At 36.2% G+C, this 25,031-nt stretch overlaps 1 protein-coding gene across 2 annotated transcripts in view; it reads right to left on the reverse strand.

The window, feature by feature from the left end:
- LOC126754261 (ATP-binding cassette sub-family G member 1) overlaps positions 1 to 24,270 on the reverse strand; it is a 44,158-nt gene extending 19,888 nt beyond the window's left edge. Inside the window, exons 1-2 of one of the 2 annotated variants that reach the window (XM_050466285.1) lie at positions 23,441 to 24,270; positions 6,504 to 6,718 (exon numbers count right to left, since the gene is read on the reverse strand). In XM_050466285.1, coding sequence (XP_050322242.1) covers positions 6,504 to 6,718; positions 23,441 to 23,487 — 262 coding nt within the window. In that variant the 5' untranslated portion in view covers positions 23,488 to 24,270. The remainder of the gene's footprint in view (positions 1 to 6,503; positions 6,719 to 23,440) is intronic. The other variant, XM_050466286.1, reaches the window with a different exon arrangement.
- Between the last annotated feature and the right edge of the window lie 761 nt (positions 24,271 to 25,031).

The following is a 25,031-nucleotide window of genomic DNA, read 5'->3' on the forward strand; positions in this document are numbered from 1 at the left end:
GTCAGATATAACCAATATATAACCTATATATAACCAATTTATTACCTGTATATAACCAATTTATAACCGAAACATAAATTTTGCTTCAAAATGAGTGGTTTCTATTATATAGTTTTTCCTTCGTCTTTAAACTTATGAAAAAAGAATGTTACGTTAGTTTACATATTAGGTGACGATATGCAAGTAAGTACTTCTATTCGATGTTTGTTTTTTGTTGGAATTTCTAATTTTCGAAAGGTAGTAATCGAAATATAAGGCGTTTTACACTTCGACCTCAAAGTGGAGAATAAATCTAGTTTAACAGCAATCGGCGCTCGAAGTCAATTTGAAATCTTCGGGTGTATTTCTGAAACTTTTTTAACAATCCATAATTATACCCAGAATACTATGTTGTGTAGTATGACTCGGCTTTGTATGACGAATACTGCATTTGTGGCTTTGTAGATGCACAACGGCCGAACACTCTTTTTTTTGCATTCTGACTATTCCAAGGTTCGAGTAATTCGAAACTACTTAGCCCGCTAAACGCTTTACAAATTTGGAAACCGAATGGTAGAGTCAAACCTGAAAACATAGGTTTGCTTTAACCATATATATAAAGGCTTTCCTATAACCCAATCTAAGTCTGTCGCCGCGATTTCAATTCAGATAAATATAGTTTTGACTTAGCAAGTAGCAGAGACTAAAGACTGTTGCCACTAAACCAGCGGCCATGACTTCGTTTTCTAATAAATACACACACAAATATTGCCGAAAATAATTAGACTCGTTTGAGGTTAGTTGCCACAAAACAACGTGCGTTGCTTAAAATTCAACGCCTCGATCCGCAACTAGCCATTATTCCACTCATGTGTGAAGATTTATGCCACAGAATCGCCAAGTAGATGCAAAGCGAACGATAACGCGCTGCTTAATAAGCTAAACAGCGTTTCTTGCACAATTCCATTTGTGAACTTTGTCATGCAAATTTTCTAAGCTCCAAGAAAACTAAGTGAATAGGCATGAAGCACGCTTCGTGCACGCCTCAAACGCTTGGCGGCGAGGCTGTATGAAAATTGCACACTTCGCAAGCTGGCATTTCGAAATAGAAACTTGAAAATTACAACAAAAAGCCACACAATGGTTAATGCGTAGTTGCAAAAGCCAACGACGGCAACAACAAACCGTGGCGGCCTTGACGTAGGCAATAAGCTTGGCTTGGCTTGTAGATTTTCCAGTTGAGCACGTAAAATTACCGCGACGCGGCGTTGCATATTGGTACACGACGAGCAGTGAGGGCAAGAAAATGCTGCACAAGCGTGTGTTGGAAAATGTGTTCCACACATACACACAGTTGTAAATGAATATGACTTAAACCAACCAATGTTAGAGGCCGGCTTTTAGGTGCTTATTCTTTCGGCTGCCGCAAGCGCTGGCCCAGAACGGCGCATGCTCGCCCTGAAACTGAGCGTCTTGCTGAGTTTTTGAAGTTTATAGCCATATTTTCTACTTATCTAGCTCATCTGTAAGTACGACTATGACTCAGACTTTAAAAGTCTTGAACTACTTCTTCAGCGCTGAAAATGTTATTGGCATTGAAATTGTTGTTGTAACGTGCGTTCAAATTACTCATTGCAATTCGCGAAGGTCTGTTTGTTTAAAATTTAATTATTATTAAATAGCATAAAACTCTCATTATTATAATGCGTTGAATTAAATAATTACAACTTTTTGCATGCTTCACTCGAATACTGAGCTTAATTACACAGCTTTACTAGGTAAATACTTTTCAAAGTACGGCTTCAATGCTACCAGTTATTTGTTTATAAATTTACTGTTATTGCTACTTAAAGCGGCGAGTTTGAAAGCCGAAGTAGACGTTATATAAACAAATGTAATTATATTAAAAAGCGTTCGCTGAATGTATGAAATAATATTTTTTTCTAACGATTTCATGCAAATAATAAAAGTTCCAGAAAATCCATCGGTTCAAAACTAATGAATCACTTATTGGCAATATGTTGTATACTTCTGTTCTACTTGTGGAAAACTGTTACTTACAGCGGCGTACACAATAACAAATTTCAGGGGGTGTGGGGAATTTTTGCTGTTAAAATTTGGCATTATTTTAAAAAAATTATGAGACAGATAAAAATAATCAGTGCTTAGCAGTGACCCCGACCGTCTACGAGCACGCTTTCGAAGTTTAACTAAGCCTTGGAATGATCTTCTCCGCATTCTTTCTTCTCTCATGTATCCATCTCAAAAGGTAACCGATACGCTAACGCATGACTAAAGCAATATTATCGATAACGATTCATTGCTAAAATTCGTTACTTAGGGAAGTTCATTTAATTTTTCATAGCTCGAAATAAGAAAAATAGCAAAGCTATGGAATCAGAAAAATATACATTTTTCTTTTCAGTTTTGCGTTAGCAGCCAACTTCGTACTATGACGCGCAGTCAAAATGGAAACACTGTTTGTTCGGTGATGCCACGTTATTATGGGTATTTTCTTCGACTCATGTGGTCATTCTTAGCAGATCTTTAACGTGAGTCTTTTTCATTACTTAATATAGACTGTCAAACGTGTGATGAGTCAGAAAAAAGCGGTCGGATTTGTTAGAACTCCTCTGATTGCTTGGCACATTCGAGTGTCTTAACCCATTTGTGTTCACGAAAGCACAAACCGACACAACAGACTATTTCGCTTGGCCGTTCCCGTGACAGTCGGATCTAACTATTCGCAGCAGACCCGAACTTTTATGCGGACAAGGAATGTGAACTCGGCAGCATTCCTCGAAATTATTGAGGAATGTTTTATACCATTATAACAACAACTACAACGGTCATTTACCTTGCTATAAGTTCAAACTTATGTTATGTAGCAAACATAAAGTTCGAAACTTATAGCATTTTGCCTTATTAGTGAAGATATCGAACTGTTAATATCAAAAGTTCCCAAAGGTTTCAGCAACTGATTATGATTTCCTTCCAACTCCTTGACAGCAATCTTGTGACGATCAATGGGAAAGCTAACTAATTGGGCACTGTCTGGTGGCGTCACACGCCCGCAGGATGGTGCTGACAGGTTGAGAAGACTGTGGGAAATGTCCAGAGCAGGGTACCAGAAAAACAATGATCATCTCTTATGCACTTGTTCCGCATTGGCAAGACTACGCTCTAAGCATCTGGGGTCCCCACGGTATGATACACTGGAGGAGGTATCGATAGTGAGACCGCAGAGTCTGTTAAAATTTCCGTCAAGCGTAGGCATCCTAAAGGATGACTACTCCGCTTGGACCTAGCAACTAAACTCCATCTGGTATCACAAAGGATCAAAACTGGTCTATGCGTGGCTTATTGGCCTGCTAGACCAATCTAACCTAACCTAAAGGGAGAGCTCAGCTCTACTAACAGCCACAGCATGTAACTCCTTTGACACTAATTTATGCAGTTAGAACCTGTGTTTTCCAACGAATTAACACATGTAGACACATATCCGATATGCATTTAATTCCAATTAAAAGTTGACAAATCACAATTGCCACTGAAATCTTGTGAAATCGCATGCGAGGAATTTTAATACATTGCTTGCAATTGATTAATTTCTAAATGCACGCACATACATACATATGCACATCAGTATGTATTACAGCGCTGATACTGTTGTGTAATTATTCTAGTTTTTGCGGTTATAAAAGGCTGCTAAGTACTAAGTCCAAAGCTCAAGATTGCGAGCGGCGATAAAACTGCTGTCTTTCGTAAGCAATAAATATAACTGTTGCATGCGCCCAAGTGCACACACACATACTAATATATGTACATAGACACGCTCGTGTAATTCAATCACGGATATATAATGCATGAAAAATCAAAGGTTCAAGGTGAGTTCCCAGCTGTGATTAGGGATAAATAGCCGCCTTTCATTGAGACGCTCAGTAATGCCATAAGCGCGCTTATACTGCGACTGACTAATGCAACGCTACGTGCAGGCCGAGCAAAATAAGCGACAGCTATTCATTAATAATTGCTTATTTATTCTGTTGTAATGGTTTTTATATGAAAAGTCTTTATCCGTGTCTCATTATAAGTACTCTTATGGGATTATAGAATTATTGAACCCCCATGACCCTGTCAATTAGCCGCTGAACTGGAGACAGTTCGCATGCTGTCAGGTAGAGTAAAGTGCTTGGCGCCTTTCACGAGCACGACGGTATTTGGACCTCGCGCGGTACATTGTTAGCGCCTGTGGGTGTGTTACTTTCTTAGAAATAAAAAGGAAAGTGCACGTTGGCGCATTGCAATACAAAGCTGCATGCAAATCTTAAGCAAATTGCTTACTTGACTACATTTTGAGCGCTACTCCGACACTTCCGGCGTTTATGGCGAAAGCGCAGTAAAATTTATGACAGACATTTCTACTTTGCTTTGCATTACAGGGCGCCGAAAATCTAGTTTACATGATTATTGGCCTGCCCACGTTCAGTCATTTATATTTGTTTACTCAGCACAGAGTTGACTGCGCTATATAACTGTATTTCTGCTGCGGAAATTTTGCATTATCTACTCAAAACTGAAACTGGCATAACTCGCAACGCCGACTCGTGCCTTATCGCCTTTTCGGATTATTTTATAGCATTTGCATTTGTACTCATTAGTCTGTCGTATTAGCAAAATATTATTGAACTCAATAGCAAAATAAAGATTCATATAAAATGTTGTTCAATCAGTTTTAAAAGCGATTAAATATACAGAGTATGACGACAATCGATTCGCATTGATGAAGCTGCTGTACCAGGAAGGTTGTTTGAAGGTTGCTGGGGCTCATGAACCCTTTAGAACCCTTCGGTTATCCGAAAATGCGCTAATAATTATAATGTAAATCAGTGAATGAAATGGGATGAGTGCTTATTTACAGTTAATTTTGACCCAGAGTTCACTAGGCGATAACTTATCACGTGAATTGTGCTACTACTTTGTCACAAGAGATTATAGATTTAGAACGAAGGCTGCCCATGAAGTGTTTTCTTATCTGTTTGAGCTCTGCATATTTCCAAAAACATTTATTTTTGAAAAGAACAACGTAGACAACTTTGAATTCTAAACAAGAGACAACGTGATTAACTCATTAGGTGGTATAACGGCTGAAGATGTTGTCAAGTTATGTGTGCGTGATTTATACCAGATTATTGTTCGATTTATCACTTTCTTGGCTTTATACCAGATTATTTTTCGATTCACAAATTTCTTGGCTTTATACCAGATAATTGTTCGATTCACCAATTTCTTGACTTCTTGGCAGATTATTGTTCGATTCATCATACCAGTTTAATTTTGGATTCACAAATTTCTTGGCTTGGCGTATCGCAAATAACTATGTACTATATAATATAATGGCTATTTCTACTTTTATGCCAGTCTATGCAATTTATACCCGACTATTGTTCGATTTAACACTTTCTTGGCTTTATACCAGTTTATTGTTCGATTTACCAATTTCTTGTTAGCGTATCGTAAATAACTGCTTATGGTTATTTCTACTTTCATACCAGTCTATGCAATTTATACCAGATGTTGTTCGATTCATTAGATTCTAAGTTAGAATATTTCAAGAGACACCTGAATGCAAAAATATGTAGCTGGCTTTGCTTTTACATAAAGTGGCTTGTAATTTGCTTTGCTGCAGGAAGTAACCGAGCAAATTATTAATCATATATCATTAGCAAAATTGAAGAAAATAATATATACTAGGTAAAATATATGACCGAGACCAAATGGCAGTGATTGAAGAATCTAAAAAGAACACTTGAAGCTACTATTCGTCGCATAGTGTACAGTTTTTATTTACAAATAATGCTAACGCACATTTTTTTCTCTCAAAAATAAACTTTTTGTGTACAACTAAGTAGCAAAACTATCTGGCTAAGTTATAATCTGGCAACGCTTTGCGATATATGTATATCAATCGGGTTAGAATTAATGACAAATCAAACAGCGACCTGTCAAAAGCTGCGTGATCAACAAATATGTGTGTAGCCTAAAGCGATAACCGCGAATTATAAGCAGAAAGCGAGTCGCTAAGTACTATATAATGATAACACACAGCAACTAAGATAATAACAGAAAGTAGTCATTAAATATTGTTGTTGCATACCAACGAACAAGGGAACGTAGCTAAACTTAGAAAGTTAAAATAAATAAATAAATAAGCACGGGAATGTCAACAACTGCGCGGTCGCCAATTAGAACAGCAATATTGTGTGGAAACAAGTGGCAAAGTGAATTGCAGCTAATTAAGGCACTTGGGAAAAAGTGCCAGCTGAACTATTCTTACAGTAAATGAGCAATATTTCGTTATAATTAGGCGCTACCACCCGCTAAATAACTAGGAATCACTAGGAGCTGCGATGACCGCCAATTTAATGAGTAATGGGCATTAGTTATGGATTTGATTATTGTTTTTGCTTTAATGATTTTTATGTTTGGTGCGCTTTGTGAGTGGCTTGTTAGGTGGTACTTACTGCTGCGATTGCCCTCCTTAACGCGATATGTGAGATCGTGGAAGGCCAGGTCCACCGCTGGACGTTTCGGCAAGTGCTGCAGTGTCTTCGGCGGTGCTGGCACGATTTGTGTCTTCAGTATGCTCACTGGCGCAACGCTGCTCGCTGCATGGCTGCTGCTCTGTGGGCCGCTGCCGCCAGCGGGCACAATGACCACGCCACCGGCGCCGCCATGCCTATTATCATTTAGAAGATTTTTAGTGACACTGTCTTGTTCAACCATTTTCGCAACGGATTTATGTTTGGCGCGTTCAATGCAAAGAGTTGTACACTATAACTTTTTTTGTGTTGTATTCGCGATAGCGTAACGCTACTTAGAAGGCATTAAAAGCGAAAGAAGTTTTGTTTTTGTTTTTACTTTTTATTACTATACAGGTTCTAGCTTCTGGCCGTTCACGCCGTTGTTGTACATATAAATGTATAAAAATACACAGGTAAACACAAATTCACACATAAAAAAAAGTTGCTTTACTGGTTTTTAAGCTTCTTACAAGGCGCCTGCTCGTTTGAAGTAAATATTTCCCTCACGCTAACTTTTCGATCAAACACTTTTTGTAAATAGATGAAAAAAAACAACAACGCAATTTCCAATTGCGATTTTTCTACACAAATTTCACTGCTCTTAGCATTTTAGGCATTGCATTTTATTCTCTGCTTTGTGTGTTTCTTTGCACGAAAGCATCAATTTGTGGACCGGCAGTTCCGCACCACTTTCCACTTTCCGTCTTTGCCTGCGCTCCCAGAATGTGACAGGCGCGAACACAGTTTTAGTTACACACTTTGTCTTCCGCAACTCAAACCCGAAATGTTCTTTCCACCTATGCGGTGTGATCGCGACTAATTCGAAAACCAAATTGGACCCAGTACAAAAGGCAACGAACAAAGGCAGTCTCAGCAGCGACGACTTGAAAAGTGTTTAATAAAATCACAATAGCAAAACACACACACACGCGCGGCAGCAGCAAATTGAATTGAAAGCAATACAGCAACAAATGTGCGGCCGTCGGCGGACCACGATGACAGCATGTCGTGGTGATTATCAACAACGCAGCAGAAGGGGCAATAAAGTAATGAAGGCAAAAATAAATAATCAAGGAAAATATAATATTTTTCTGTATTTGCTGTTTTATTTCACGACGACGCTCATCAAATTGCCCACTCTCGCGCGTTCTCTCGCCGACAGCGCACACGCACACACGAACGCATAGCTAATCGCGCGTATTCGGTGGTGCGCATTCCTTACGAGTACTGTTGCTTCAAGAGGTGTTTGGTTCGCGTTGAATTTCCGTATGTGTTTCAATGTGCCGAGAGCGTGTTCGTATGTGTGGTCGCTGTTGCCAGCCGCTTGTTTTGTATAGCAAAAAAAATACAGCAACAATGCACGCTCATAAAATAGAGAGCAGAGCAACTAACTTATGCTCGCTGTGTATTCTAAGTTTTTACGATTCTTTCAGCGCGCTGTTGGCAACTCTGCGCTGCCTATGCCTTCGTGTGCGTGTGTGTGTGTCGTGCGCCGTGCATTTCCCCTTTTTTGCCCTGTTGCATTCGATTTGATTTCTGTCTTTCCATTTTCGTTTCAATTCTCTGTTTTTGTCATTGTGTGTATGCACTCAGTTTGTTGCTCTCTGCTCGATTGTGAACCCCAATGCACCCATTTGCGTTGTGTTTATTCAATCGCAATTCTGTAACACAGTAGGGGAGCTTCTATTATCTATACGAGGAGGGGAATGTGTGGTTGTTGCTTTCGGTGAAAAATATGCGCTAGATGAGACTTAGTGCTTCATAACTGTATGTATCAGCGCTTACATTACATTGTATAGAGTTACACTAGCCCAATATTCTAATTATTATTCTGAATGACCCGCTGTGTTGGGCTTAAGTCAACGTCAAACAAATCGGTCGAAGCGCCTGTAAGTGAGCTACTTTGCTTGCGACTGTTTTATATTTAAGACCAGAATGGCATCGTATTATCATCACATCATAGTGAAGCATATTTATATTTAATTTTTTTTTGGTTGGAAATTTATAAATTTGAATCTTGTCTCTTGGGATAAGCAGTGTTTTTAGAGGTTATGTCAATGTACAAATAAGAATCAGCATTATTTACAAGAGCGAAACGTTTTAAGGGGCCTCTAATTCCATCAAATGTTGGAAAGACTAATAGGAAAGAAATTCTGAAAGTTTTGGGAAAAAGTATTTTAAACTCGGCCATTGCGATGTCATTTCCGGTAACCCCTCACAAAAAGATGCGTTCGCGTTGGCAGGATAGCTCCTTACAGGATCATCTAAAGTTGAAAAATACGTGTTTTAGTTAGTAAATAGGATTTTTGGCAGACATTTTTACAAAAAAAGACAGTAGGTCTCGGGAAATCTTGCCAAACGACTTCAAAAACACAGTTTCGAGATAAACGCGTTTAAAGACGGCGCACTTAGCCTAGCTAGCCTCGAGCGCACAAGTTCTCAAGGCTGTATCTCCAAAACTATTACTCGGATCACCCGTAACCCCATGTAAACATAAACTTCTTGTTTTTATGTACCTTTTAGCATTTAAATTTGAAAAAAAAATGTTTATATATGACATACAGTAACTTAAAATATTCTTCTCTAGCAAAAATTATATTAAATCGCGAACACATTCGCACCATTATTTTTACAATTTTCGACGTGGAGTAACTCATCAAGGGTGCATAGGTGAACGTACATAAATCAATTTGTGACGATGTAGCTCCATCACGAATCAGTGTTTATCAATGGTAAGATGAATTTAATCGAGGGCGCAGATCACTCAAACACTTATTCAATTTTGCATGAACATGTGATTTAAAAAAATTCTTTTTTCTCGTTGCATCCCACACAATTTGCCGATCGCTCAAAAAAGAGTCCTGTCGATTGATCGAGAGAAATATTAAAAAATACTGTAGGAGTGCTTCGAAACACGTATGCGACCGAAGGTAAAGAGCAGACGCCGGTATGGGTGTTTCAAGATGAGCAGAATTCAACAAAATTTGCGCGCGCACGAAACACTTTCAAGCAAATGATTGCCTGTATGTTTTTGTTTTTTTTTTTTTTTTTTGAGAAACTAGACATATCGCAACCATACCTTAGGAACAAAGCAGAACAGTAAATTATGTGTGCTATACAATCATTTGTTTACCAGTTGATTTCAAGAAATTAGGATTAAAATCGCCGAAGACGGCTCACTCTTCACCACGACAACACGAGCTCTCAAACATCGACTGAAACAAATGCATTTTTGAGCACTCAAAACATCGATTTGAGGAGTCATCCACCGTATTGTTCTCACATAGGACCGAATGACTTTTTTTTAAAACTTAACTAAAAGGTCAAGGTGTTTCGACACCAGAAGATGCAGTTGTTTCGTTCCGAACGCATGTTTTGGAGATACCTCAAGAAGATTGGCAAATTTGTTTCAAAAATTAGTACAAATGTATACCAAAGTGTGTAGATCATAATAGAGAAAATTTTGAAACACAGTAAAATGATTTTCGTTGATCAAAATTTTATTTTGCTCTCTAATCTGAAATATTTGAGATTCGTCAGAGATGATTGGCAATGCGAGTAGTACTCAAACTCATAACTGAGAAGGAGGAATACAGGAAATATTGTGTTATTGTTTTGACAATTGTTCTTATATAAATATACTAGGAGATCCGGCCATGCGTTGCTGTGGTATACATTTTATACTATTATTCATATAATATATTATTCAATACAGTGAAAATTTTATTTACGAATAAAGGCGAAAGCGTTTTTGTCGGTATATGAATACAAGGGATTGTACTTGAGATTTAATTTTGAATATGAAAAAATAAATTTCATTGGAAAAAATATCGAATTTAAGGCTGCTTTCTCAATGTTCTCCGCTTAATAGGGCGTCCATTTAATAGAGCTTTCACTATATTCTTTATTTATGAATTGTTTTTACTATCCTATCTTCTAAGTTGGTTCGAACTGGACACAGTGTGCTAAATTTTACTAAAATCGGTTCAGTAGCTTAGGAGTCCATCGCGGACAAACAATGTGACACGTAATTTTTATATATAAAGATAATGCGAGAAATATAACAGTTATTTGCACATATAGTATGTATATTTATAGTATGCTTTCGTCAAAGTTCGTGCTGCTAATAAATTTTTCATTACAACAACTAAAATGCTAAATTTATAATTGTGACAGTTTAATACTTTTGCACGATAATCAGAAATTGTTTAATAAAAACATGTATTTGTGTTGAAAACAAAATTGTTTGCTTGCATTGAAATGCTGAATTTCGCGTGCCATTTTCAATTGGCAAAAATGGCTTTCCAGTTTAATTAACAGCAATTAACAAGCGAAATCGCTTAGATTTGCACTAAGTTATTGGCTTTAGAAATTTTCTATTTAAGGTATAAAGAGCAAGTAAATATAATATATGTGATATATACGTAACATATATACTTGTATAACATAAAAATTGAAAGGCATCAGCTGAACATGAGTTATCGATGCTATTATGAGTCAACGAGTGAATGCGGTTTTATTTGCGATCAAACTGAAAAGCATAAAAAAGGGGATTAATGGATAAAAAATCAAGCTTAAAGGGTTAAGTGGGTTTACGGCTGAGTGCATCATCTTTAAACGTGTTTTTCTCGAAACTGTGTTTATGAAGGCGATTGCCAAGATTTCTTAAGAACTACGCAACCGATCTTCATGAAATTTTACACAGGTCTTTGAGATGCAATTCTTAAACTACAACCATTTGAAAATAAATGTCGTGAAATTTTCCCTGAAATTTTAATTTTTTTGTAAAAATGTCTGCCAAAAATCTAATTTTAGTTTTTTTCCCTTCGTCGAAGTTCTAAGTTAAGGTTTGAACTAAAACACGCATTTTTTCACTTCAGATGATCTTGTAGGGAATAATCCTGCCAACGCATCTTTTTTCCGAGGGGTTACCGGAATTGGCGTCGCAATGGCCGAGTTTAAAATATTTTTTTCCAAAAATTTCAGAATTTCTTTTTTAATAGTGTATGTTTGTAACAAGAAAAAATTCTAATAAAATAATTAATTTTTTGAAAAATGGATGTTTTTACCGAGGAAACCCATGTAACCCCTTAAGTTACATATCGATTATTAGAAAAAAAGTGTTGAAGAAAAGCAAAAAGGGTAGATTGTTAGATTTGTGAGGCTTTAAAAATTCAAGAAAAATCGGAATAATTGTGAGCTAAAAAATTAACAGTAAATACATATATTGATACTGTAAAAAAAAATAATTTAAAAAAATTTATATTCTTACGCCAACCTTCACATGTCAGCAGCAAAAACAAAACAACAAAACATATATTTTAGCACCCTGTATTTATGGTGTCCCATATTTGCCACTGTAATCGCTTTTAATTGTGTCAGTGGCTAAACATTTCCGGCTTGAGCAAAGTTCACGCGATGAAAAATGCACTGTAATGCGAATGAAGGGGCAAAGCAAATGTAAATACAAAAATTAAAAAAAAAAAAATTAGCTTATTTTGTAAAACTGGGCGTATTTGCAAGCACACTGGCGTAGAATTCCGTAACGGTGCTTTAGCGATATTCAAACTTGTTTCATCACTGGAATGCAGTTTAGGGCCGCTACACGTATAGAAGGGCTCTTATGTTTGTTTGTATGCAGGTACAATTTAAGTTGTGATAAATTGCATATTTATCTTTTGTGGACAGAAACTTGTTTCTATTTAACTATTTTATTGAATGTTGTAAGATATGTATAATCATTTAAATATGTAGGCATATAAATATGTTTCTGCATCGCTTAACCCTGACAGTGAACTTAAGTGTGTGTTGAATAGCGGGTTTTGAATGCTGCCTCAGAAAACTTAAAAGCAGAGGAAAGAGTTCGACAACAGTTGTGCCCACCTTTGCAGCGAAGCTAAAAGCGAAAGGAGATAATTGTGCGAATATTTCGTAGAAATGATTTCAAAGGGTAACAGAAAGCTAGTGAAAATTTTTTGTATGCTTAAAAGTGTTCGAGTTACATAGGAAATTTGCTTTAAAATTATTTATAACTCCGAAATTTAAATACATATATACATATGTATATATGTTTTTATTTTCCTAAATTTCAAAAATATATAAATATTGTATATGGTGAATGATTTCGTTAGTTTTTTGGACTTTGCGCAAAAAAACGATAATAATTTTCAGTATATATGTATGTATGTATGTATATATTTTTTTTTTCTTTGGAGGATGATATTTTAATATTTATTTTTATTTTTAAGTACTTTATTTTATATTGCTACTTTTAACAAGTATTCACACATGGTTAATTTTTGGTTTAAAAAATATTTTCGAAAATTTTATTTGCGAAATTTTCCAGAAAAATATTAAAAATAATTATATGTGCAAGTTTTTAGATTATTTTATTCAGCGACAACAGCCACCTTGAACTAAAACACCAGAAGTACATATATAATGTGTATGTATTTCCGTATAATCAATCACAGCTGATAACTCTGGTGCATTGCCATTCAATCAATATTGAAGCTAATGTACTCGACTGTTGACCAACAGTTCAGTGAAAATTTAATTAATTTAATTTTGCTGATTCTTTCTTTATTGTCGTCGAATTTTACTAATTACTCATCTCTTTAAGCAATTTTGGTTGCTTTTTATTTTTAGCAACAGTAATTGAGTAGTTGCTGATAAGCTTCACACCTTTTTATTTGAATGATTTCTTTAGTTCTTTGGACTTTGTGCAAACAAAAAATTTTTTTTTAGTAATTATAATGTGATAAACTCATAAAGCTTGCGGCATATAATTAACTGTGCGTATATACTATTATATTAGGGTGGGTAAAAAAAATTAAAAATTTCTTGTTTTTATTTTTAAGTACTTAATTTTATATTGCTACTTTTACAAAGAAATCAATTTTTTAGGTTAAAAATTTTTTCGAAAATTTTCCAGGAAAAATTTTTTTTCTATGAACCTATATGACCAATGAGTTCAAAATCCATAAGCAAAATAAGTCTGCTTAAAATAAACATATCTCAGCCCTTAATATATGTTAAATGGTTAGGTATTCGAAAATATCGTACGAGAAAATTTTGTTGAGCAATTAAGTTCCTATAAAACCTTTAAAACGAAATATTTTTTCAACTAGTTGGAGGCAAAATATGAATTTTCCTATCTGATTTCTTAAGGCGGGCGATCACCCGGAACAACGAAAGGTTCATACTTGTAAAGATTTTCGTAGGGGCACCAAAAAACCTTGTTTTCAGATAACCAAATCAAAAAAAAAATATCAAAAAAATTTTTGATCCACCGTAATTTACATACATATTCGTATGTTTTCAGAGTGCAAAGTCAAAAAAAATATAAATTTTAAACACAAATTTTTTTGACTCACCCTAATGCACATAAATACATATGTAAAGGTATGTACCCTGACGTTGTGGCAGTCAATCATCGAAAGTTTGAAAGTTAAGCAGTTTAAAGGTCGTTTTGTTTTTTACTTGTTACTGATAAGATTAGTTTGTAATTTAGATATGTGTTTTATGATGCCTCATTGGCGGAACTTCTGTGTACTTTCGATAAAATTTACGCCAAAAAATTGCATTTTTATTGTTTTATTTGCTAACAAGAATTTCATGTTATTTGATGTAGCTACGACAGGTGTGAGATAGTATTACTTTTATAGTATATTCGTAAATGTAGATAAAAGCATTTTGTCAGCTGAAAATAATTTTGGGTTAATTTGTCTGATAAATTTTCCGTTTCACTCCCTTCTTAAACACTTTAAACTCTATATTACCGCTGAAAAGTAAAAAAAAAATCTTAATGAAGGCAGGTATATAATTATTATGTAATAGTAAATAGTGGTCACATTAAGTACTTCTCTACTTAGTTTGAGATCATTTGACGATTAAGCCATTGTGTGCCTATTCAGCGCTGGCTCATTAAGCTGTCAAATTTTGAAAGAAAGTGTCATTGTGAATTCTTTACTGAATTCCTGACTACTCCAGAAGGTACTAGTTACAAGACTGCTTGACAGACTTTTACAATAAATGAAGCGATATATGATTAACCACCTTTAATTTTTCAAATATTTTGTCACTTTTGAAATAGAACAAGAATTGTGTGTTTTAAATAAAAATTTGATAATCGACAATCTCGCATGAAAGAGTACAGTCTGAAGACTAGTTGTGCCTAAAAAAGGTTAGTATAAAGACTAGTTGTGTGTTGTGGTTCATACCAACTAGTTCTGATTTGAACTACTTCAATTAATCACGGGTTACTTTCAAAAGTCATACATACAAAAGCAACACGTGACTAATTTCATTGATAGCAATAAATATATACATTTATATACATACATATGCACATATATAGTCACTTACAATGCCTAATTTTCTCTGACACTTAGTATTAAGCCATGACTATTATTTATTTTTATATTGTGATTATTTAATTAAGCTTCACTTACGGAATTAAACTTTGAACGCTGCGCTTGAACGTGCGCGATTGCAGTCGAAGTCTTGGTGTAAGTAATACACATGTCGGGAATGACGGAGATTTGTTGTATTATATATAGAAAATGCAAGTTTCTTTGTTTAAATTAAGTCTTTATATTTCATTATTCATTTATAATGCTTATCAATTATGTATTTGCCATGCTTATCACAAAACTGTCAGCGCCTAATGATTTTAAGACAGTATTTACATAACGCGGTTTAAAGATTTATAGTTTGAGGAAGTTGTTGAGAGGTGTCTCTTAATTGAAAAAAAAAGTTGAAAAGATCAATATTTCTTTTTTCCCATATTTGCCGATAGCAGACCCTTAAAATTTACATACTAAAATGTTACATTTCAAATGGTTTTTGAGTGACAGCTATATACAGATAAGCCGCTCAATTCAAGTTTTTTATTTTAAGTCATTGTAAGGAGAATTTTTATTTCGAAGACCTCGTTTAAAGCATATAATTTTTTTTTCACTGTGTATTCTTGAAACATGTACCTTGAAATTTTCTATGCAATCGATAGAGTAGTTTCTCTTCAATAGTTCCAAAAACTGGCGTTAATTAGGTTGTCATACTAGGTGGGCCAGAACAAAAGTGAAGTTTAGATACATCTTGAAAGATAAACTCTTAACCGTAAATTGCATCAATGCGCATTTATCCCGAGCTTCAACAAGGTTCTTGTTCCCTGCAGATTAAATTCTTAATATTCACTTAAGGGGATACATGGGTTTTCTCGGGTAAAAAACAGCCTTTTATCAACAATTTTTTTTCTTATATAAAAAATTAAATATTTTATTAGATTTTTTTATTGTTACAAACATAAAACAAAGAAATTCTGAAATTTTTGGGAAAAATATTTTAAGCTCGGCTATTGCGACGCCATTTCCGGTGACCCCTCGGAAAAAATATGCGCCGGCGTTTGCAGAATAACCCCTTACCGGATCATCTAAAGTGAAAAGAATACTTTAACTAAGAAAAGGAAAAAAAACTGAAAATTGGATTTTTGGCGGATATTTTTACAAAAAAATTAGAATTTCAGTTAAAATTTGTGACTTTTTTCAAATAGTTGTAATCGAAAAAGCTCAAATATTTATGAACTGAAAATTTTAGATATATTTTTGATTGAAAATTAATAATTTTATGAATAATAGTAGTTTTCGATTTGCCAGGTATTAGACAGTAGCCAATCGATTAAACTATAATATACAAGATGTTTAAAGAAACAGGAAACAGGCAGTCCTTTTGGTGCAACTCTGCGCCGGTATGTACACCTTTCTCCGTGAAAAAATTATTTCTCTGTGTCAAAAGCGTTTTGGTCCCTGCTTTGTTTTGTTCTCCAAAAAACTTTAATAATTGATTTTAAGTCTTAAGCTTTTGTAGTCAAAGAAACAAGAAATTTGAATATTCATTCAATATTTGAGCCAATCATAATACTAAAACTAAGGTAAAATATACGAAAACGGCTAATATAAAAGCTACTCCACATCGGTAACCTAAGGATAGGTTAGACGTAGGGTTGATCCAAAATCGATAGATCTCATTTAGATAGACATTCGTCCTTTGTGTTAGCTATGAACTCCTGAAAGTGAATCACCAGATAATCATAGATCGACGCAGCGTTTCGATAATCTTAGTGATGAGGAATACTTCAGAAGCTGGATATAAGAACCATATCCAAGATTGGATCGCGAAGTATGACGAAAAGAGTGCTTCCGCAAAACTAAATATCTGCAGTCTTTAGAGCTACACAAGTATGAAGAAAACGGTATCCAAAAACACCAACACTTTTAAAGGTAAGCACTATGAACTAATAGACTCTAGAATAAGATTAGCGAAGCAGTTTTACAAAAGAAAAAAAAACTTGCGTTATTTTAGAAATTAAGATTTTTTTTTGCTTTAAAAATTTAATATTAACCCGCTGCTGAAGATTATCCATTTAAAATTAATGTTTGGCACATGCTTATCTAGCCACTGGCGAGCTGTCCTACACAGTTGTAAGTTTCTAGAAGCAATTACGCAATATTATAAACTCACAAACATAACTGTCGACATTTTATAATTTTCATATGGTTTATGTCGTGCTGTTTGGCATAGTTTTCGGCATTTTTTGCGAAGCTTCCAAGAGTGACTTAGCCAAATTGGCAATTGCTGCTGACATTAACAGGCCCACACATACGCACACAAACTCACTCTGGCTGAAGCGCTTGAACCAGCGGATTGAGGCACAGTAGTTAATATATACTTATACATATACATATATATGTAGGTATGTAGTTCAACGCGACAGCGTGTGAAATTTAACTTCTGTATAACACTTGTTATTGTTGTTATTGTAATTGCAGTTGTAGTTGTCAATGGCAATTGCTGTGGCAAACACTTGTGCGTTTGCATGTAAGCGCACATTAAAGTCATAATTCATATTAAATATAATATTTTACAATTTTTGTCATGAGAATGTGTTTAAGGGCCTTGAAAATGTGCGCAGCGAGATAACGACAAGGCAAACGCGCGACGGCGAGCGGGTGAATACGCGCGGCATTTGGCAGAAGTGCCAATATGACGCTGGAAAATGTCAGCTTCTGCTGATGAGCCACAATGTGCGCTCTAGCCATGGGCTGTGTGCATGCATGCAAGCAAAAATTCGCACACACACACATACACAGGCATGTGTTGGGTTATAAGTATGTGTGTATGCACTAATTTGTCGGTCAATGTTTGCGCTATGAAGTTACAATTATGACCATATAGCATTACGCAGCATTTGGCTCATGAAAAAGCTACAACAAAAGCAAAACAAAAGCGAAATCTGTAAACTATTGCAAAAAGTAGCGTTTAAACAAAAGATTAGCTGCCGAGAACTGAGCACATATAGTGCATACATGTGTGTGTGTGTGTGTGTGTGAGTTAAATCATTATACTAAATGTTGATTTGCTAAGCATTCAGGCGTAAAATGAAGCGCGGTTTCGCTGAAAAAGTTGAAGAAATGTAAATAAGTAATTCACAGCGTGCGAAAAACCAAATAAAGAAAATAATTTTATTCAAATTCATATACAAACAAACATTGCTTAAGACTAACAGTGCTGCCAAATTCTGAATTTTTGACTGGGGTGACGGCTTAGGGGCAAAGATATGCTTTGAGTGTAGTTAATTTGTTGTCATAGTGTACATATATGCAAGTACAACGGTACTATATATATGTATACATCTGTTAGATATATGTAGCTTTTCAAAGAAACATAGAGACACGCTGCGGTTTCTGCTGACAATGTAGTCATTATAATTAGACGAGTGAAAAAAAAAATAATAAAAAAAAATAATAAATTTCCTAAAATTTAGTTTTACTGTTGCAATTGCGGTTAAATTCATTGAAAGTATGCCGTACCACAGAAATAACTGTTTGACTGCAGCCGCTTGCAATTCGCTAGTGGCTTTGAAGTTTGCGAAAGTTCTTCTTCTTCTTCTTAGCCAACATTTTTTGCACAAAGTTCAGTTTCGATTCTTGCAAAGTTATGCAAATTGCAATTATTTGCTTACAAAGCAGAAAATAGTTGCAGAGCGCCATAAGCGAAGTGAAAGTTTACATAGGGCAGCTGTCAACCCACTAACGTTGCCTACACTAAGGCGCGCGAGCGGTTGAACTTTTCAAGATAAATTGCGTTTGCCAATTCAACTTTGATAATGCGTGGGCGCTAGCGCTTTAAATTGCTAATGTGACAGCTTTATTGCGCATAAATATTTGTTTTGCGAATTTCGAAAGAAAATATATTACTTAAATTATTAATTTTATAAATTAGAAGTGTTTCTCAAAGAAGCTTGTTAATTGTTGTTATAACCAGCACAATTCTTTAAGGGACTGCAACCTACTAAATAATAATAAATTCGTTAAAAATAAAAATTCCCGCCTTCTATACGGTGCAGAGGCATGGACGATGACAACACCTGATGAATCGACGTTACGAGTTTTCGAAAGAAAGGTTCTGCGAAAGATTTATGGACCTTTGCGCGTGGGCCACAGCGAATATCGAATTCGATGGAACGATGAACTGCATGCGACGACGACATTGACATATGTACTTCAGCGAATTAAGAGACGTTTACGTTTGGACGAAAACACTCCATCTCTGAAAGTATAGTAGTGCTAGGCTGGTCTATATATGTAGATGCAGTTGCAGTTGTCATATTTTTCCTATCTTTCGTGCGTAAGATCTTAAGCAGACAATATATCAAATATATCTTGAACATAATAATTACTATTTGCTATAAAATATAAACTAACTTTATTAATATCCCGAAAATCTATTATTTTCAGAAGCTACATATGCGCCGAAATGAGAACCAATCATTCTTCGCAGCTGGTAAGTTCATAAGCCTCGCAAGTCGCATAAAAACTAATACAAGATTTATATATAAATACTTTTTGAACACTTTGAAGTACAGGAAGCCGTTTTGACATACATTTTCCACTATAATACTCGTATATGTGCAACAACAACTACTCATTATGGGCATTCACATTACGGTTTCACCACAGTGTAGTTGTTTTCAGGTCATTGCTTTTTCAGATTTGAATATCGTCAATGTATGTATGTATGTACGTATGTATGTATATGTTTATATGTTTATATGTGCTGGTGTGTAATGAAACAGAGTTGATTTCGTAACTTTCATTGTGTTTTCTATTTATCACAAATTGCAGTTACAACACGAAAAGTAATGCCAATGTCCCAGCGAATTGCAGTTTGTCATGCTAACTTGAGCGTCCAGTTAGTTATGCATGAAAATTTTCAAATACATACATACATATCCACATAAGTGCGTTTTCGCACGCAATCTTATATATTTTGCAGCCTGCCTTTTCCACACAGGTTTTTCTTTGAGTTTCACTATTGCGCCTGGGTATTGTTGGGCCTCACTGTTTGTAGCTTTCGGTGGGGCTTAATATTTGCATGCATTCTTGCTTTTAATTAAGGGGAATCTAGTGTGCTTTCATGCATTTATAACGAGTACTTTTGAGCATATTCATAAATGCGTTTCATTGTGCCATTCTTCATTGCGCGAGCGGAGTTTGGAAAACTTAAAGAAAGTCGCATAAGGAAGAGCCATGCTTTCAACGCTTTTGAGTGTGCATTAACTCAGCTTAAATGCGATTATTATGTCTTTCATGCTTCTGTAACACTTACTTTAGGCTAAAACTGATTTATAATTATTTTTCGAAACTCACTTTTCATAAAGAAAACAATATTTATTATTTTTCTACGAATAAAAGTTCACATTTTAAGTCAATTCTGCAGCTCCAGGCAATATAGACAATGTTTCCTTCAAATGTTTGCAAATATCAACCAGACATACAGTAGTATTTCTTTCGCCACTTTTTTATTTGTTCTTTCTGCTTTCCTCTCTTGTTCGAAATTTTTATCTAAACTCCACAACTATTCTCCATATTCACTAAAATCCCCTTCAACCTCTTTCTATTCTATATCTATTTTATTTTGCCAGTGTCAGTGACTTATGCCAGTTGCTTGTTCGATGCACCTTACTCCACCCTTGCTTTCAATCGGGAAAAGTTATAACTAGCAATATCAAAAGGTTAAACTCGGAATTCAATACAAGAGCGGTGCCAATATCTCACTAAAATGTTCAAACCTCCCTCTATTCTATACCTATTTGATTATGCCAGTCTCTGTGACTTATACCAGTTGCTGTTCGATTTGCCATGCTCCGCCATTCTTTTCAATCGGTAAAAATTATAACTAGTAATAACAGTATATGCACGTATATAATCGTAGATTATAAATAAGGTATACTTTGGGAGAATTCGAACATTGTACTCTGCGAATCGAACACGTTTAACTTGTTTGCCTTTTCTCAGCAAAATTGTAATGCAATTATTTCCACAAATATACAACACAAGCATAAAGCTTTCAATATTTTTAATGAGCTTATGGCTAGCTCTCAGCACACGGCTGCAATTAAATGCAATTAAGCGCATGACACTTAAAGTGGTTAGAACTTTACTGTTAAAGTAATTAAAAATAATTATACTTAAACAAGTGGCTACGCCGTAGTTTTTGTCGGCACAGTTTTAAAAAAATGTCCGTATATTTTATGGCCATGCACTTTATATAGTTTCAATATTTACGTTATTACTTGCGGTATTTGTAATTCTAAATCCATTTAGCATCAGGTTTATCTGTTTAACGCATTTAATTGTTCCTAAATTCAACTGTACGCGTTCAGGTAAGAGGTAATGATATCTTCAGAAAGAAAGGTTAGGTTAGATGGCTGATAAAAGATCACACGTGGATGTAGTCCTTTGTGAAGTCATAGAAAAGAAGAACTCCTGTGTTCGAACCATAAATTAGGAGATAATTAAAATTTGCACAGGCATTTAATTCCATGCCCGCCAGCTCGGTGGAATGTCTGAAAGTATGCGCTCTCAAGTGTTTAAGTATTGACCTCCCACACGCGAGACAGTCATGAATGAAGTGTAATGGCCCGTTAAAAGCCACACAATTAGCTAACCTTACTGAGGGCAAAGAGATCACTAGATCTCTTGCGATCGATCTTGGGCCAAAAGGCTTTTGCGACAGCGCATGTACCGATGATGACCCATCGCTGACCAAGCTTTCGGGAAGCCGAGCTATTTAGTAGTAGAACACAAGAGGGTACGGGAGCGGTTCTAAGGCGCCTTTTCTTGCTAGCTCAACAGCATTACAGTTTCCTACGATTCCGCTGTGGCCTGGGTGTGGCCTGGGTGTGACCGTGGTATTGATAGCAAGTTGAAGCACTCTTTGACTAGCCTTGAAGCAGTGGTACTGACTTCAATGCTAGTATCACCGCTCTGGTGTCTGAGTGGTTGGTCACTTCTCTGCAGAAGGCTGTACTCCGGAGTAGTAAATCTGTGTAAATCTACTTCGGCTTGGAAGAGACTGCATTAGTCAGGGAGTCTAAACCTAGAGTTTATAGAAAGCTCCTTACAGTAGACCCCTTCACCAACCTTTCTCCCAAGCTTTGAGCTCTCCGTGAAAAAGCTCACTTCCCCTCTCCTCCAACGGCTTCTACCCATCCACAACTCCCTCGGCGGTATATGGGTAGAGAAGAAGCCGCCAAAGTTCCATGATCTAAGTGATCCGGTATGAAGTCGAAAGTGAGTAAGGATTTCCGAGTGTTCACACCAGTGTTCTTTTAGGAACCCAGACTCTCCGAGTCTGTTGGCATCCTTCATAGCCAGACATTTTCCGTCGATGTCCACGCGCAATATGTGCAAGAGAGCGGTAAGTGCCATAGCTGGGATGGACCTTAGTGCACCACACATGCTGATAAGCGCCGGCCGATGAACGCTCTCGTGCACCTTTGCAAGTGTGCGGTCTTTTCTAGAGCCCTCCACCACATAAAGAGTCAATAGAACATAATGGGTTTAATTATGGCGTCTTACAGCCAGAGGATCACTTTCGGCGAGAGACCCACCTTTTTGCCATGGCTCCTGTACTAAGAACGGTGGACTTTGGATGAAAAGTATATCGGATTAGCAAGGACTGTTTTTTCGGCGATCGGAGAGGAGATCAACTCTACGAGTTTGTCTTTGGACGAGTTTTTCTCGAAACAGGAACTTTTGAGACTGCTTTAGTGATAACTCGAAGATAACTGATCCGATCGCTATGAAATTTTCTGCTTGTATTTTATATAATTCTACATTCATTACTTATCGATTTTTGAGATAATCAATAATCGAATTTTGACAGCCCAAAAGCGACCAAAATTTGGGATAAAATTTCTGGGATTATTTTTTTTTGTAAAACGCCGCCATTTTGTCAATTTTTGTTTTTTTTTATCAGGTTTGATTTTTACGGAGAATATCATCTAGTTTAACGGGAATTTTGTTTTTTGAGTTTCATCCACGGAAAAGGTAGGAATCAAGGGAGGATCTGTTTTTAGCGCCAGAGATCTCGTATAACTCAAAAAGTGTTCTTCTCAAAAATTTCACTGTATGTTCCTGAAAATTGCTAGATAATGGATACAGATTATTACTTTTTTAATTCTCAAAACTCGACGTTCTTTTATTCTGTCACACTAGTTGTGCCCTTTAAAAAATACCCCTGCATGCATTGTTAGGTAATTCCAAACTCCATAATCATTACTGTAAAATAAATAATGCTTAGCTAACAAGCAATTGCAGCAGTGAATCTTTGTAAAGAACACATGCGACAAGTGCGCTCATTAATGGTGACACGCCTTGCATTTTCGCATACAAAAGCTGCGTTGGCTCCCAAGCACTTAAGTACTGATACAAGTAAATGAAAAGAAAGCGACTACTTTTGCATTGAACGAGCGCACTTTCAGCGCTTGGCTGACTTTAACCGTGCTCTACACCTACTTGACCTCAACTTACCGGTTATTTTTTTCGACGAGATTCAAAGCGTAATCATCGCGTTCCATTTCAAACACTGTCGACACGTTCAAGTATCACGAAACGAGTACTTACGAAAACTTTGCGCGCACTTAAGAAAAACCGACGGACGGTATAAGACGCCGCCGCTGCGTGTTTCGCGTTGGAAAATTTGTTGTAGAATGCGAAAAATCTCGTTTGGCAAGGGTCAATAACTCGGTCGCAGAACAAATGCAACACACACTATGCTAGACGACGACCGCGCGCCCGCTGCCGTTCGTCGCGCGTCGTGTAAGGTCTTTGCTGGTGTGGGCGCGGTGGCGAAAAGCGCTTCGCTTCGGTTTAGAGAAATCGCACGCGAGCAAATTACTTTCAAATACATAAGCGATTACTCTCCGCCGTGTATGTGTGTGTGTGTGTGCTTGTTGGTGTTGTGTGCACAAAGCGCAGAGCGGCGGAAAATTTGACGAGCAATAAATAACTGGTTTGTTAGATAAGCGTACAGCTTATCGTATGCGGTCATGCAACAAGTGGCAAGTGCCGCTTTGAGTGTCAGCGAAAAAAAACTTTTGCAACAAATGAAGTGAAAACAAACACAAACAAAGAATATTTTACGCTATTAGTTTGCTATTATGCTCGATAAGTGGTTGTCACATTTTTTGGCGCGGCATGCACGACTTGTTCCAATGAAAACTGCTACTTTCTTGTATGTGTAGCACACAATGAGTCTCTCCTCAGTTTTATGAAAACGAAAAAAACAAATAACGGCGGAAAATACACACGGAAAAATATTGGCTTAGCGCACCACACCTACTTGGGAAACTGTCGGCGACAGACTGAAGCTGCCACTCGGTGGAGCTCGTGCAATGAGCGCATTTTGCACATTGCACTTCTCGACTGGCAATGGCCGCCACCGCGCCGCTGTGCGTTAGAGCAACGTTGCATTAGGCGTGGCTAGCAAATGACTAATAAAATTGAGGAAAAATGTATAGAAAAGTTATTCGTCTGTTTTTGGAGCATTCTTGTCCAAATAAAACTGACTTAGATAGGTTTTTTCATATATTTCTGGCTTTAAGTTTTGATTTCCATCATTAAGAAGTTTTTAAGGAAATGTATCAGTTTTTTAGAGGCTTTTGCAAATAAAAATTCGTAGTTTTAGCAGCTTATTCGGTAGTATTTTGCTGGGAATACCAGCTTTTTCTTATCTGTGACTTCTAATTCTCAGCAGTTTCGACAGATTGACAGCTTTTATGGTAAGTGAATCGTTGACTGAAGGTCTGACGCTCTTTTTTTTGATGAAAAACATAATATTAACAATAATAATAAATTGTTAATTCGGTTTTGCGAAAAGTTGACCAATTTTCTAAAGCTAAACGTTTTATCATAGTTACAGATGCCGTTAAACTTTATTCGAGAAGCGATATATAAGTAGAAAAAATCCCAAAACATTTGTTGGAGTATTCAACTGCAACTGCCAGTTTCCCATACATTTTTCTATCAGATATCTATTTATTTGTTAAAGCTTTAAAAAATCGTCGTTGCTATTGAATTTAGATATCCACTTGTTTAGTTCATTTGCCTGTGTGTACTAAAA

This window comes from Bactrocera neohumeralis, chromosome 3 (assembly GCF_024586455.1).
Source record: "Bactrocera neohumeralis isolate Rockhampton chromosome 3, APGP_CSIRO_Bneo_wtdbg2-racon-allhic-juicebox.fasta_v2, whole genome shotgun sequence".
Classification (NCBI taxonomy): domain Eukaryota; kingdom Metazoa; phylum Arthropoda; class Insecta; order Diptera; family Tephritidae; genus Bactrocera; species Bactrocera neohumeralis.